This window comes from Pseudopipra pipra, chromosome Z (assembly GCF_036250125.1).
Source record: "Pseudopipra pipra isolate bDixPip1 chromosome Z, bDixPip1.hap1, whole genome shotgun sequence".
Classification (NCBI taxonomy): Eukaryota; Metazoa; Chordata; class Aves; order Passeriformes; family Pipridae; genus Pseudopipra; species Pseudopipra pipra.
The window spans coordinates 60546687-60562193 of NC_087581.1; the positions used below are offsets into that span (position 1 = coordinate 60546687).

At 39.5% G+C, this 15507-nt stretch overlaps 1 protein-coding gene across 2 annotated transcripts in view; it reads right to left on the reverse strand.

Annotated features, from left to right (window-relative positions):
• Window positions 1–1740: 1740 nt before the first annotated feature.
• Window positions 1741–15507, reverse strand: part of LOC135406793 (3'-5' RNA helicase YTHDC2) — a 46260-nt gene continuing 32493 nt past the window's right edge. For both annotated transcript variants that reach the window (XM_064641230.1, XM_064641231.1), the window contains exons 27-30: window positions 14347–14550; window positions 12364–12546; window positions 11036–11139; window positions 1741–10887 (exon numbers count right to left, since the gene is read on the reverse strand). In XM_064641230.1, the coding sequence (XP_064497300.1) occupies window positions 11059–11139; window positions 12364–12546; window positions 14347–14550 (468 nt within the window). In that variant the 3' untranslated portion in view covers window positions 1741–10887; window positions 11036–11058. The remainder of the gene's footprint in view (window positions 10888–11035; window positions 11140–12363; window positions 12547–14346; window positions 14551–15507) is intronic.

Here is a 15507-nt window from a genome sequence, read left to right on the forward strand (position 1 = left end):
ACATAAACTAAACAGTGTGCTGAACTAGGAATAAATCTATCCCAAGGGAAAAAAGGAGACAAGGATGGATTTTAAACATTACTTGGTGCAAATGAGTATTCAGTTCTGGATTTAAGATGAAAACATATATAAATTTTTTTAACTTTTTTTTTTTTTAATGTTTAAAGATTCCTTTCCTTTAAAATTTTTAGATATAATTTTCCTCTCCTTGTCTCTGATCCAGTGAGCCATTAATATCCCTGGTAGCCTTTTTAGTGGCTGCACCAAGTCCTGCAATAGCCTGTTTTAAATTTAACAAGTTTCTAATGATGCTGTGCCAGAGTTTAGGTCCAAAAGAAAACATCCAGTGGCACTGATCTGGAGTCTTTAAAGTTGTGCATTTAACTCTTTTTTGTTGTTATTTTAACATTACTGCAAACACTACCAGTATACGCTATTGCAAAGTCTCAAGCAAGTACAAGACTATTTAACTTTCTCATCTCTTCTTTGGCTGTTTATAGCAGCTACTGAAAGCAGGAATGCTCCTTTGCAATGCACACAGAACTGACCGTTTCTCTTCTTGAAAACCTAATTACTAACTCTTTATAGAACTAGCACAAAAAAGAGAACAGAGAAAATGATAGAATATCTCGAATTGGAAGGGACCCACAAAATGTCATCAAGTCCAAGACCCTGCTCCTTCGTGGACTACCAAAAAGTAAACTGTATGAATAAAAGCATTGTTCAGACACTCCTTCAAATCTGGCAGACTTGGTCCTGTGACCACTTTCTTGGGTAGCCTGTTCCAGTGACTGACCACCCTCTCAGTGAAGAACCTTTTCCTAATGTCCAATATGAACTTCCCCTGACACGGTTTCATTCCATTTCCTCATGTCCTATCACTGGTCACCAGAGACAGGAGATCAGCCTCTGCTGTCCCCCTTGAGGAAGTTGTAGACTGTGATGGGGTCATCTCTCAGCCTTTTCTTCATCAAGCTGAACAAGCCAAGTGACCTCAGCTGCTCCTCTTGCCTCTGAGGTCTTTCACCATCTTAGTCACCCTCCTCTGGACATACTCCAACATTTTGATGTCCTCCTTACATTGAGGTACCCAAAACTGCACACAGGACTTGAGGTGAGGCCACATCAACACAGAGCAGAGGGACAATCCCCTCCCTCAACCAGCTGGCACCCTCCAGGACACTGTTGGCCCTCCTGGCTCCCAAGGCACTGCTGACTGATATTCCACTTGCCATTGAGCTGGATCCCCAGGTCCCTTTCCGCAGCACTGCTCTCCAGCATCTCATTCCCCAGTCCGTCTGTACATCTGGGGTTGCCCCACCCCAGGTGCAGAATCCAGTACTTGCTCTTATTGAATTTTATATGGTTGGTTACTGCCCAGCTCTCTAGTCTATCCAGATCTCTGTGCAAGGCCTCTCTACCACTGAGGGAGTCCACAGCTCCTCCTAGTCTAGTATCATTAGCAAACCTACTTAATGTACCTTCGATTCCTGCATCTGGATTTATAAAAATGCTCAAGTAATACTTGCTCTAAAACTGAACCCTGTGGAAATCCATTGATGATTAGCCACCAGCCTGATACCACCCCATTTACTATAAGCCCAACACATCAGCCAGTTGCTCACCCAATATATTATGGGCTTGTCTAGCTGTGTGCTGCACAGGTTATCCAGAAGGACATTCTGAGAAGTTAGTGAGAGATGCCTCTGCCTGAATTAAGGTCCAAATGAGCCCATATGCTAAAGTCTATAATACAGATTTTATTTAACAGTGAATGTGAGATAGAGAGATAGAAAGAAATAGAAAAGGTGAGGAGAGGGGAGAGAAGGAGACAAAGAGGTCAAGCAAACCACTCATGGATCCAGCAGCAGCCCATTGGTCTTTCTTCACCATGGGCTTCTTGGTGATGGGGGTCCTGGGAGTCTTTCTTCCACAGGTACCACCTTTATACAGTCCAAGTTCCAGGTATCCATGGAATGGTTGCAGATGCTGTTCCCATAACTTGGGGTGGTGTGTGTATGAGCAGTTGCTTCCTTTACAGTTTGCCACAGTGGGAATTTTTTTCCAGATGCATTAACCAGGATGTACGAATCAGATCTTGCCTCTGCCAGGTCTGGAATTAGCACCTTCCTGTTGCAAATTCCTCCCTTCGTGCTTAAGTTCCTGCTGTGGTGTCTTATCTATGTCAAGTTCCTTCTGGTGGAGAGTGTTTGAGACAGGCAACTGTGCTCTTTAAGACCTTACAGAAAGTATCAGAAACTTTACTGAAACCAAAAAACCTCACATCTATTGGCTTCCTTTGGTCAACTAGATGTGTGACCTTGTTATAAAAGGAAAATTAAAGTTGGACCTTCCCCTCATGAACCCTGGCTGTGGTCAATGACTTGTGTTGTCTCTTAAGTGTTTTTCAGTACCTCCAGGAACAACCTTCTCAGAACTTTACCAGGTACTGAGGTGAAACTGACAGGCCCGTAATTAGCAGAATCTTTCTTGTTATCCTTCTTTAAAATTGGGACAATATTTGATAGTTTCCAGTTAGCTGGGACTCCCAAGACCACTGAAAAATAATTGAAAGAGAATGCACAGTAGCTTTGTCCAGCTCTTTCAGTACCGGGGATGAATCCAATTGGGTGCCACAGATTTATGCATGTCCAGCTGGTGCAGCAAGGTTTAAACAAGCTCAGGGTTGGCTGCGAGTTTATCATCCACCCAGTCAAGGTCTTCCAACACCAGGCTCCAGAGCTCCCAGGGCCCAGCACTAGTGTAGAAAACCTCAGTGAAAAAGGCATTAAATGTTTCCATTTTTTCTACCTCCCTATTTGTGAGATGTCTGACCTTGTCAAGCAACAAACTAATGTTAACTCTGATCCTCTTTTTGCTGTTAACATCTTTAAAAACCTTATTATCATCCTTCTCATTGCTGGCCACTTTGAATTCTTACCAAGCTTTGATTGCAAAAATTTTCTCCCAACAGTGGTGAACAGCACCTGTATAGTACTCTCATGTTACCCAGCCTTGTTTCCAATGCCCACACACTTTCCTTTTCCACCTAAGTTCTAGCAGAAAATCCTTGCTCAGCTCAGCTCAGCTGGCCTGCCTCACTTTCTTGACTTCAGACACACTGGAACTGCTTTCTCCTGCACTCTTAAGAGATGACTCTTAAGGTTACAACTGAAACAGAGTAAACCAAAATTGCTTTAGGACAACAGAAATAGCAAGAAGCAGAGATCAGTGTTACAGAGAAGCCTACTGGTATCTGCACTTCAGCTAGGCAAGGACTTATATTTTTCAAGTGCTGAGGGACCAAGAGGTAATAAATAGACTAAGCTAAAGAATAGAGAAGGTGTAACAAAAAGAAGGGTAACAGAGCTGGTCAAGAGTCTGAGGCACCAGGGCTGGAAGCTGGATCCTGAGCCCTGTCCTGAGCTGACCTTTTTACTTAGAAAAACCATCCTCATGTTCATCATTTCTTGCAGGTAATTAGTAATGTTTACACAAGAAAATTACTATTTAAAGCCTTTAATAACTAACATATCATTATTGCTTGTCTAATAATGTCTGCTTTCCATGGAGAAGAAAAAAAATTAACAAGTATTTAATAACAGTTCTGAAGACATATCTTCTAATATCTACCTGCACTCTAGCACTTCTCATCATCCTCCTTTTTGGAGAAGTAAAAACTCATGGGTATGCCAGACAAAAAGCAGCAGGCTAATAATACAAATTCCTTACCATAATTCACTACTTTTCCTGAGGAGAGGCCACATTATTTGCAACTGCTAATAAAACTAGGTTTCATTTTAAACAGTCCTCAGGTGACTAGAGCTCATGTGCTAGTCAACTGCACCACCTAGCTTCACTCTGAAGGATCTTCAGAGCCCTATTTTTTCTGACACCATTGTCTGTATTCCTTCAAAGCAAATGCTTCTTCCTGTACCACCCCTGCTCATCTGGTGTCTCACCACAGAGAATACAAACAATTCAACAGCTCTGACATGTTCAGAGTTCAGGAAACCCCTCACCTAATAAATTTTTTTAAAAAGTAGTATTAGTGTTCACAGGAGTGTAACAGAGCTACTTTCTCCTTCCATTCTTCCACCTTATACCAACTGGTATGACCTTTCTACCCATGGATACTTCCTATAACTCTTGTGTCCACATTTACCAAAGCTGGACAACACCTTTTGTTGGTTTGATTTGTTACTGAGTGGAGCAACATCTATTAAAACAAACCTTAGGAGATCAGGGCTCTGCCACTTACTGATGATGTGCCTGGGAAGTTAATATTTCCCCTTTTCAGCAATATTTCCTTTCTAGGAGTGTTAAAACAGTGTGCCTGTTCAATCAAAATTGTCCTGACTTTTAAATGGGAACTGGCACATTCCCATTAGGTTTCCAGTCTGACAAAAGCTTGTTTTCTGCAGTTTTTAAAATTGAGTACTGGGAGACAACACAGCAAATTCTGTCTACTTCACCTGGGAAACACAGCATGGTGTGGTTTTTTTAATCACTTTCTGATCTCATCCAGCTTCAATGCTCTAAATAGAAACAAAAGCAGAACTAGGCAGCTAAACCTTACCTCAACTTCAGACTAAGGAGCACTATGACTATGGCTACTGCAGTCCTCTGATGTCCAAGCTAGGCCATGGAACTTTGCAACATATTTTCTCAGTGCCTCTGAAGACAGAAGACCAGCAAAATTCACACATGAAACCTACACCACATACATATTAACAGTTCCAGTCACTCAGGTAAACCAGAAAAATTCAACCAGGTAATCAGGAAAATAAGCTAAAGCATCAGTCCATGGGTCTCTCGGAAGCTTCACAGCCTGTTTGTGAGGTGTCCTGTGGCCCCTTTCTCTTTTCTCTTCCTCCTAGATTGGTACTTCTGCTCCACTCCCTAGGTCTGTCCTAGAATAAAAAGTAGATCCCATTTTCATAAAAAAGCTATGAATAGAGCACAGCAGTTCTCTTACAGCAATGAAATCTTACTTTGTACTTTGGTTTAGGGCATGTTGGAACTTAGCAGTGGATAAGCTGTTGAAAGCAGCAGCCACTGAAATGCTGAAATTGTCGAGTTGCAAGACAGATTCCTTCATTAGTAACTGCACTTAAACTAATACAAGAAGCATGAGTATGAAAAGAGATGCTTAATCTGAAAAGACCCATAAAAACAATCAAAGAAAGGAAGTTTTGTGCTCTTAACTAGACACACTATAAACTAAAATTCACAGAAAGCTTGTCGGTGCACAGAGAGTCAGTTCCTATTTCTACACAGCTTGCTTTTAAAACAGATTATCAATATGGTTTACAAGAGCAGAAGTTATTAAATCTATTTTACATGTGTCATACAATTTCATTCACAGTTTCTGCCCAGTGTCCAGAACATCCTCATATAGTAGCAACTTTGGCAATTGTGTTTTGTTCCCTATTTCTTAATCTTATTTGACTGCTGCTAGGCTTCACCAGACATTCCATATGGATAGAACAAAGTGGTATATTATTTAAGAGCCTCAAGCTACAACCTTTGCTCATATATCAACAGCACCAAATGCAATATGACCACTCACATAGGCAAACTTACAAGATCAGCTTGTGAATCTCAAAGCTATGCACTATACAACACAAGGCAAAAAATAATGATTTCGCATCCCCAAGGTATGAAATTAGCATTAAAACTCATTCTGGGCTTGACACAAATAAAATTTGAATTGCCTGATTTAATTATGGGCATACTTTTTAATATCTTCAGGACTCTTAAATTTTATTCTCTACTGGGGCTATTCCCTCAGTCTACTTTCATGATTTGTCTTTAAACCCAGATTTACACTTTTGATCTAGGTAATACCCTTTCAACATCTGTCAAAAGAATCAAAACAACAAATAAAGCTTTTAATCCAGAGCAGCATCACCTACTTTCTGGCCTGTGGTACCTGTTAGAAGATGGAACAGAGACAGCTGAGAGATGGCTGAAAGCAACATAGCACGATCCACAGGAAAGGTAACAGTGCAGCTAAGTGCTAGAAGAAAGATGTAGAGCAACAGAAGACAAACTACTAATGCTTAAAATTTTGTATTATTTGAAAGTAGCTAAGTGCTTGCTTGACAGAAGTAGCTAGAATTGTTAAGCCACAAGTTGAACTTTATCTAAACTATATATGTTGAGTATGTCTAAGTCAAAGACGGATCATAGTGAAACCTGGAGCTAACAATATGAACATTAACAACAGTTAGAATAGACATGGTTATCCCCCAAATATTAGTTAAAAATTAATAGCTGGACCGGACAACCCAGAGATCACAGTCTGGGAACTGCAACAACCAGATTGTACCATGGACTACAGAACTGACCCCTACCAAAACCAACCTAAGAGGATGTGAAGAGGACCACACAGCAACCACTTGGTAACAAAACAGTGAAGCAACAAAGAGCAAAAACACTCCAGACCCTAATAATGGTGTTGGTCTGGACTGTCACGAGGGATGGGAAGTTTATATTGTAAGTGCATAATTGCCCAGGGATTCCTTTTTATGGGGTCTCTCTTTTAAGGCACCAAGATCAAGCTACTAGATATCATAATTGATCTGTGCCAATACATCTAACAGATGGAGATGAGAGCCTAGTGACAAAAATTTCTTTTAACAGCTAATGTCATTCAGACAGTGACTGAATACATCTAGAAAGTGGTTGCTCTGGGACAATCACTTCAGCTCCACATGAGAAAAAAAGGGGGGAAAATTAGTAATTGCAGAAACCACTCTAATTCACTTTAAAGACAAAGCACCTCGGGGTAATTATGGACTGATCCAATCAGCTCAGAGAAATCTGCCAGTTATGAGCTGTGATTTCATTTTGACAGAAACTGCAAAAAATTTCACAGTAGAAATTAAACCCACAAGGACCAGAGGAAATGTCTTTATAGCTGTTGGGATGATGGAGCAAAAATTATACCAGTTCAATAGTGGCAAAAAAAATTTAAAAAAGCAAATATTGGAATAAGTAGTTGCAACAAATAACCAATACAAACGTAAGATTTTTATAAAAGTTAAATATTTAACAAAAAAAACCCCTTAAAAAATACTTAACAAACTTACTTTTGTTCCTAGCAAAAGGAACCAAATTCTGTCTGTGGCAAAACAGCTTGCCACTTTTACCTATTTTCAGAAATCTGTTCCTGAGAGGGCAGCACACCTCAGCGTTTTCTCAGGAGCCACTGGCAAAAATCTTACCTGCTGCATTGAGGAACATGACAAGAATTGCCCTGAATCAATACTGCTAAGTTTTCATTTATGAAAAAATATTTGCAAACCTGTGGCTGTCCTCCATTTATGTTTCCTTTCTCCTCACTCCAGTGTTTATGGGCAATAGTCTAGCTTGCAAGAACTTCATTTACTTTAAAGCAGAGTAAATCATTCCTGGCTTACAACCTCCAAGACAGGATTTTTACTGTTACACAGAAGATGGTGATGGGCTATTTCTCCCATTTGTCATCATAGATAAGAGTTGTCTTTTCAGATACAGAAGGCCACTTCTGTGGCCTTCATCCTGCTTTAGTTTTCACTTCACAGAGTTTAATCACACTCAGTCATGATCAGCCAGATGAGGTGTCCCTAAAAATCCCAGTACAGAGGTGCAGCCCTGAAGTTCTTCCACAGAGGGATGATACTACTGGTAACATCAGACACATGGTTACCAAGATCTGTCTCTTTGGGGACCCAGGTGATACAAAGTGAAAACAGAGAATGTCAATACACAAGGTTAGGAAACCAGAAGGTGCTTGATGGCTTTAAGGAGTGGTTTTCCAAAACATTCAAAGCTGTGGTCTTACAGACACAACATGAAACCAGAGCAGAGGATTCTGCAGAAAGAACTATCGGGAAATAACTGTACAGACATTTTGCAACAATTTAACTGAAGTGATGGCTAGCCATAAAGATGTCCTTATTTCTACGAGATGAGACCTACTAAATTTGTATGGATGACAATGCAGAAAATAAAGGAGTCTCTCTGAGAAAGCATGGTCGCCATAACACTAATCATCCAATGAGAGAGATCAGAGGGAAGCTTCTTGAAGCTTTTTCTTTCAAATCATTTAAAAGCAAGCAGAATTATGTCCTTACAGATGAGCATTTAAATGCTTCAGCAGCATCAAGAAAAGTCCGCTAGATCTGTTCTCCAGACGCTAACTTTTGTAAGAGATGGGCCCATGTGAGGTTGGTTGCTGTGCCTGTAAGGCCAGTGCCTATTGAAATGGGCTCCAAGTGGACCAGGACCCTTTTTTGATTAGCGGGCACTTATGGAACATGTGGGACAATGTCCACACAATGTTCCTCTGCCAATAGGTGCTACTTCTAAAGCATGACTGATGACCACCCTGGCCAAACTCAATCCAAATCTGTGGGACTGGCCCAGGGGTCCTCAATCATCTTGGGGTATTCTCTGAACATGTCGTAGTGCCACCTGGAAGAGAGTATGTGCACTTCCTGTTGGAAACTGTAGTTGGATCCCAGACCCCAAAGTGAGACTCCAGGCTTTCCAGTCTGAAACTCAGATGGTGTCCTCCATCTGCTGTGTAACATATTTGCCAGCCAGCTTAAATAGTTTACAGTAACAGATTTGTGACAGCACCTGCTTAGTTCGGCTATATTAGATGCTTGTGAAAGAGTGTCGAGCATCACATTCTGTTTTAACAACTGGTTAGATTACCAAGTCCTCCATCTGGGAGGAACTTGACACAGCATTGTCTGAATCTGAATGAGATGAAGTATTATTCCTGTCTTCTGGGACTCTACATAAAGAAATTTCCTTTTCCACAGCCTCCAGACAATGATCAAATGTTTCACAGGCAGATACTGTTACCTGGAGGATCACGCATTGCTCCCCACATTAGCCTGATCGCTTTTAACACAGACAGGGGCTAAAGCCTTCTCCTCTATCACAGCCCCAGGGTCTTGCTGGGTAAGGGATGGATCTTTTTGTAGGTAGTAAACTGCATTGCTTCAAATCCTACTCAGTATCTCTAAAAGATATAAGGGGAACTCTGTGTTTCCATCCATCTGACTTGCTCTAATCAAAGTAGAATCTGACATGCATGGGCATGGCAAAGTCCTGAAGTAATCAACTGAGGCACCTGCTACAGGGTCAGGGCTGCCCATGATGCAGTGTATCACATCTGACTTGTAACACCAGAGCATAAGGGCTTAAGGCAGCCGTGCCAGGTCACAGAATATGGTTACAAACACCAGACCAACAGCTTCAGGGACAAACAGTTCATCTCCAAATAACAGTACAGGCAAAAATACAGATCAGTAGTACAATTACCTGGGTTGTAACAAGAGCAAGTCAAATAATCCTCCAAGACTGAGTGAGACATAACATCTGGGCATGCCAAAAATTACATGACTGTGGCTGTGACTCAGGCGGCAGGGCACAATCTCTTCTCCAAACAAGAGACGTATACCAGACAACGCCCTTGAGGAATGAAAAATCCTTGGCTGGACTGTTCTTATCATCAAGCTGCAGAAGCCATCCTCAGGCTCCTTAACCAAACACTACGCCTGCCCCTGCTCTCCTTCTGTGCCAGTTCTGTCCTTGCAGTGCATGGGGACCCGTAATCCTATACAGGGCAATACACCCCAGATTTCTTTGTGGGCACAGGTCTGCAAGTACTGTATAACGTAACACGAGCCTCACAGCTCCCTTGTGTGCACCATCTCCAGAAACACTGCATTAGGCATTACAGCATTACATAGACCCTGCTAGTCTTGGCACTAAACCTACTAAAACCGACAGTTTACATATGGGAGTCACTACACAGAATGCAAGAACAAATATACAGGGTATATCTGTGAGAACATCCTGTGAGAAACTAAGTAGCGGCTCAGGAGCAGAAAAAGCTCTTAACCTGAGAATGACCACAAACATAGTGCTGACAATAAGCAGACTGAATTTATACCAGCCTTATAGTACAGGACGTTAAAGACTATGGAGAAGCAAAATAAAGCAAAACAACAGTAGTATGGAAGAAAGAAAAGAACTTGAAAGACAAGGTATAGAAAGGAAGCATGAACTACGCTGAAAGATGACAGAAGTGGTAGTGCTAATTATTTTTTATTTTTTATAAAAGAAGTAAAAATCTTCTAATAATGCCCAAGTTAGTGAACTATTAGAGTGCCATTTGGCAACAGGCCTCTGAAAGACTGTTCCAGCTTATCCAAGTGTGAGTACTTCTTAAAGGCAAAAAATATTTGAAACTGGAAACACTACTGGACCGACCCACACTCAAAAGCCTCATGAATTTAAATTAAAAAGTAATATTCTCCAGCTGTCTAAGTGTTTGTAAGAATATATCCTGCTCTTTTGCACTGTCATACAGAAATTTGCACTGCCATACAAACACTTATGGAATCCTCTAATCTATTTGGAGATATTTATTCTCAATTTATTTCTTTTATGCAAACTGCAAGGTTGGTTAATTAACATTACACTGGTTTCTTTCACACATTTTACTGGATTTTACTGGAGAAGTCTTTAAATGAAAACTGCGTGTTTAAACAGTCTGCTGCGCTACTTTAAACCCAAGAATAACTTAGAGGTGTTGCATTGTTTCAAAATCAGTTGAATTTTACCATGTTTTTAAATATCTACTGGATGCTACTGTAGAAAAAATAATTCAGTCAAAAACAGATTGGTGGATAATGTTATTGACATTTGTTAAGACTAGGAAACACTGAAACCAACAAAATTCCCTCTTATTTTTCCACTCCTAGCTGCACAGTATGACTAGCAGCTTCAGGAATCTGTTGCGCCACCTTCTTCCTCATCTTTATATTGTAGACACGCTGCTGGTTCTTGTGGTTAGAGCTGATGTTCCAACAACCACAGCTAAAAGAAACCAAAAGGAAGAGAATTAGTCCCAAGTGCAACTGCTCTTCCACAACCTACAAGCGAAAGGCAGTACTGTAACAATACACTGTATGTAGACATCTTTTCCTCTATCATAAAACCAGAAAACAATGCATGAAATAACTACCTCCATCACATTATCTGACATGCTTAATCAGTTGAGTTTTTTCCTGCTGAATGAATATGGTCCCAAAGCTGCAGCAACTGCTCTCCAACTTGTGGTTCCAGCTCCTAGAAATGATCAGGAAATTAGAGAACTTATTAGCACTTCTACTACTGACACAAAAGAACTATTAATTACAAAATTCTTAGAAGAGGTCGCCAGTGAACGCTTTCAACCTTTCTGAAAAAGGTCATTCCTTTTGCCCTTGAGTCATACATTAGAATTCCACACACAGGAAGGGCTCAGCAGGAGATTGAAAACTTCCATAAGCAACCCTGGCCTACAGGCTGTTTGGGGTTTTTTTCCTTCACTGCAACGTGTCAGTTCTCATGAAGAGAATTCCCAGTGAACACATCACCATCATATACAAGAACAGATCCACCACAGAATTCATACCTTCCACATGTCACTTTATCATTAACTAAAGACTACCATTCTCTACATCTTTTAAGTTTAATTCAATCAAGTGTGGTGGAGAAAGTGGAAAGGCAGGTCACAGTGGCTCTTGGTGGAATCATAGAAACCAATACAAACCACTTGTTTTTAGGATCATTGAGATTCTTTAGTTCTTAAGAGCCACTTACAAGAGAAGTACTGTCAACTACCGCATGTGCTACATTCCTGTCCTTGTTCTTGCAGTATGCTCCTTTCCTCATTCTTACAACTGGAGAGGTTTTGGGGAAGCAGTGAGAAGACAATACAAGAAGTTTAGCTCTACAATGTTGTACCAATGATATGTTTTGGGAGAGGACAGAAACTCTGTCCTCTCTGTTCTCTCAGAGGAGAAAACACAGAAACTGCCAGAGAACTCTTGTGCCAATTCTTTTCTATCTTTTTGTAGTTGAATTTAGATTTAACAAAGTGGAGAACAGTCCTAAGCTTTATTCCATCTCAAATATCAAGATTCTCTTCAGGTTTTACAGAAAACTCAAAGCTCTAATTATGAACAGTTATTTGGGTGTGACAGACTATTTCAGGGAACACATCTGAACCAAATATGGAACAAACCTCTGAAATTAAAAAAACCCTCAAACATTCATTTGTTGATGTATCCAGACTTAAATTATCTATTTTTTTAATACAAATTAAGTAATAAACTTTTTTTATTTTATCCAATGTTTCCACTAGTTCAACACTAATTCTCCATTAGCAAAAGGCACAGTGCAGATCAATGAACTCTGATTCCTATTAACAGATATATGAGGACAGTTGAGATGAACATCAAGGCTGAACAAGTTAATAAACGATACACAATTCTACCAAGTAAAGACTTCAGAAGAGAATAACATTACCTGTCCATCTCTGCTTATTTGTACTTTCTTATTGTCATTCCAAGGGTTGAGCAAATGGTGTGCAAACTGAAAAGGAATGCTTTCTTTTCGGATCCACTCCACCTTAAATACACCTCCAAAACCAGTAGATCCCCAGTCTTGACTTTTCTCACACCCTATTGCTGAATCCATTCTAGCAAAACCCTGGAACAAAAATTTAAATATGTAAGAACAGACATAATGAGAGCATATCTATTTATGCTGGAATTAAATAAATGAGTGGACTTCTAAAATGCTTACATCAAGAAAGTTAGAAGTATCATTTGGCTTTTTCCACCTAAAATATATCTTCTAGAGTTTGACCACAAAGAACGTCTCTGAATTCATCTCTCACAATTACCACTGGAGATTTTTTAAGCTTTGTAACAGAGGCTGGAAAGGTGTTGTAAAAACATCTGAAGTGCAAGGAATCAAGATGAATGTTCTACTACAGAATAGTCCATTACCTACTCCTTGTTACTTGTAGATACTTCTAGACCAAATCTATTCCTTCCTTCCCCTTCCTTCCCCTGTTCCCTCTCTGTTAACAAATATAGAATTAGAAGAGTGCAGCTGTTCTTCAAAGACAGAAGTCAAAGTTGCTTTTAGTTCCTCCTTCAGTGAAGTGGAAAGAAGTTCCAACAAGACAAATATTCAGAAAGAAAATGAAAGAAATCACAAATCCAAGGCTGCATCTAACTTATTTAAGGACACCCCTTAAAAACACCCCCCAAACAAACGAAAAATAAACCAAGGCCACATACAATGTATCAGCCCTTTAGGCAAATTTATGCCAGTTATGATACAAGAGTCCAAGAGATGCAGTGCACTATGTAAGTTACCAGCACATACTGCTGCCATAAGACATGCAGTCCTAGATTGCTCAAGCCAGACTTCAATGAAAATTAACAAAAGGAACAGAGGAAAAATAAAGGCAGAAAGAAAAGAGACACCTGGGATAAGAGAATATTATTAGAGAAGTTAATCTCACATTCTCATAAAGGTCTACTACATTGTCAAAACTGGAAGGGCAAGGCACTATCAACCACCCACATCCTGACTTCAGTGTGTCTTTCCTTCCCGGCTTCCTTGTCTAAGAGCACCAACATAACTGCCTATTTTCAGCATCAACCGGCATGCTGAAAATTACTTTTCGATATTACACTGCATTTGCCAAATCATTGTATGTGTATCTCACTGCAATCCTCCAGCAGTATTGCCAAGATAGCTGTATTTGGGTTGGTTCATTAGATTTTAAATTCAGTTGACTTCTATAAATAGTTTATATGTAAAGAGGTAAATTGAACTTTCTTCACCTGGAACAACTGAGTTTAGATGACTCTCCAACACAGCTAACCTGCAATTTCACACTACCAGGTCAAATGTAACTTTAAACTGGTCACAAATCTGTCAACGAATTGTTGACAAATACTTCACTAAATATGAAGTCAAGACACAGCTCTGGAAGAATCATGGCCATGCTTCCCAGTTTCCTAACTTTTAGAAACCACAATTCAGGCAAAACAGTTTTTATTAAAATCTGTAATAAAGCCATCTATGAGTTTGCTGACTTTAGAAAGCTGTGATTTGTAACTGCTTGTTCACTTATAATATTTATTTTGGTATGCAGAGAAAAGAGCAGCAATCACTTGCTTTCTGTGGATTTTTTTATTTACTTATTTCATTGTAGTTGTTTGAAAGCATTTATATAGGGTATAAACCCTATTCTGACTCATTATGTTTGGATGCAATTTAGTCTTAGCCTTTGAGGGACAAACTGAGTTAATTAAAACAGTCTATTTCAGAGAAAAATGAAGTACTCTTTTCTCAACAACCAGAGACATTGGCATCCTACTCACCAGGTCAGGAGTCATAAGGAAAGCCCTCCATACTACACATAGGCATTTGCTGCACCCTCTTAAAACATTAACCACAGCCAATATTCAGTATTAGATACGAACTCACCTGAAAGTGTCCAGACCCTTGAACAGAAAATATTAAGTAAACCATGCTGCTCTCCCAAAAGGCTCCATTCAGTTTTCGCTCATTACTTGGTGTAGTGGACCATATACCCTTCTGCTGAGAAATATCAATGTTCTGCAAGTTGCTACTTTTCATTATAAAGTACCGAACTGGCATATTTTGTCTTGGTGAAGGAGATTTGGAACACTAGAAAAATTAAATTAATAAACACAATAAAATAAATCACACTTTAGTTCTAAAGTTTTACACACACAAAGACAGAAATCCCTTCACTGCGCTCCTCCTCTCCCAGATTATACAAGAAACATAGAATCTATCAGCTGTTCCTCTCTGAATTGATTTTCACATCTATTTTACATTTCTAAGCACTTTTCACCATAGTAATTCATTCATGAGGGGCAAGAAGCAAGTACAGTAGAACAGGCCTGAATAGTTTAGTAATTACAATTCTTTGAAGGTCTGATGGACCTGAAGTTCCACACAAAATTAATCATCCTGGACTGTAGCCTGCAGCACACTACTCGTATTTCATCTTCAGGAAACATGAAGTTTTCTCTCTTTAACACTGGCTGAATCTAAAAACTGAAAGACTTAAGAGGCATTACTAAATTTTCCAATGATGAAAAGAGCAATGGGTTGTTCCCTCAGTGATCTGTTTAGTATTACTGCAGTTTACTATTCAAGTTTATAGAGAGAATTATGACAATAACCTAATTAAAAATGTGTGCTTTGTTAAAATAATAATAAAAAAAAACCAAACGCCCGAGCAGCTGAAATAAGGCAGATAACACAAAACTTATAGAATTAGCACCAATGTATGCTATTACAGTAACAGAGGAAGGCAGAAACCAGGGGGTTCAGAAGTGCATGTGCCGTACACACCTTCACTGTTTAGTATACCAAGTTTAAAAAAAAAAAATCTGATTTTTTTCAACTTTGGATAGCTTTACCTCAAAAGTCTGCAGAGAATAATATTTTTACTTTATTAAACTAGTGCAACAAGGATATTTAGACTTGATTTTAAGTTCCAGAAAGAAATATTATGCACTTGTTAACAATGAAAATCTAAGTTCGGTTCTTAACTTACCGATACAATATTTGATAGGTGCTGAAAGATATGAGCAAGAAGTTCTATTCATTTTG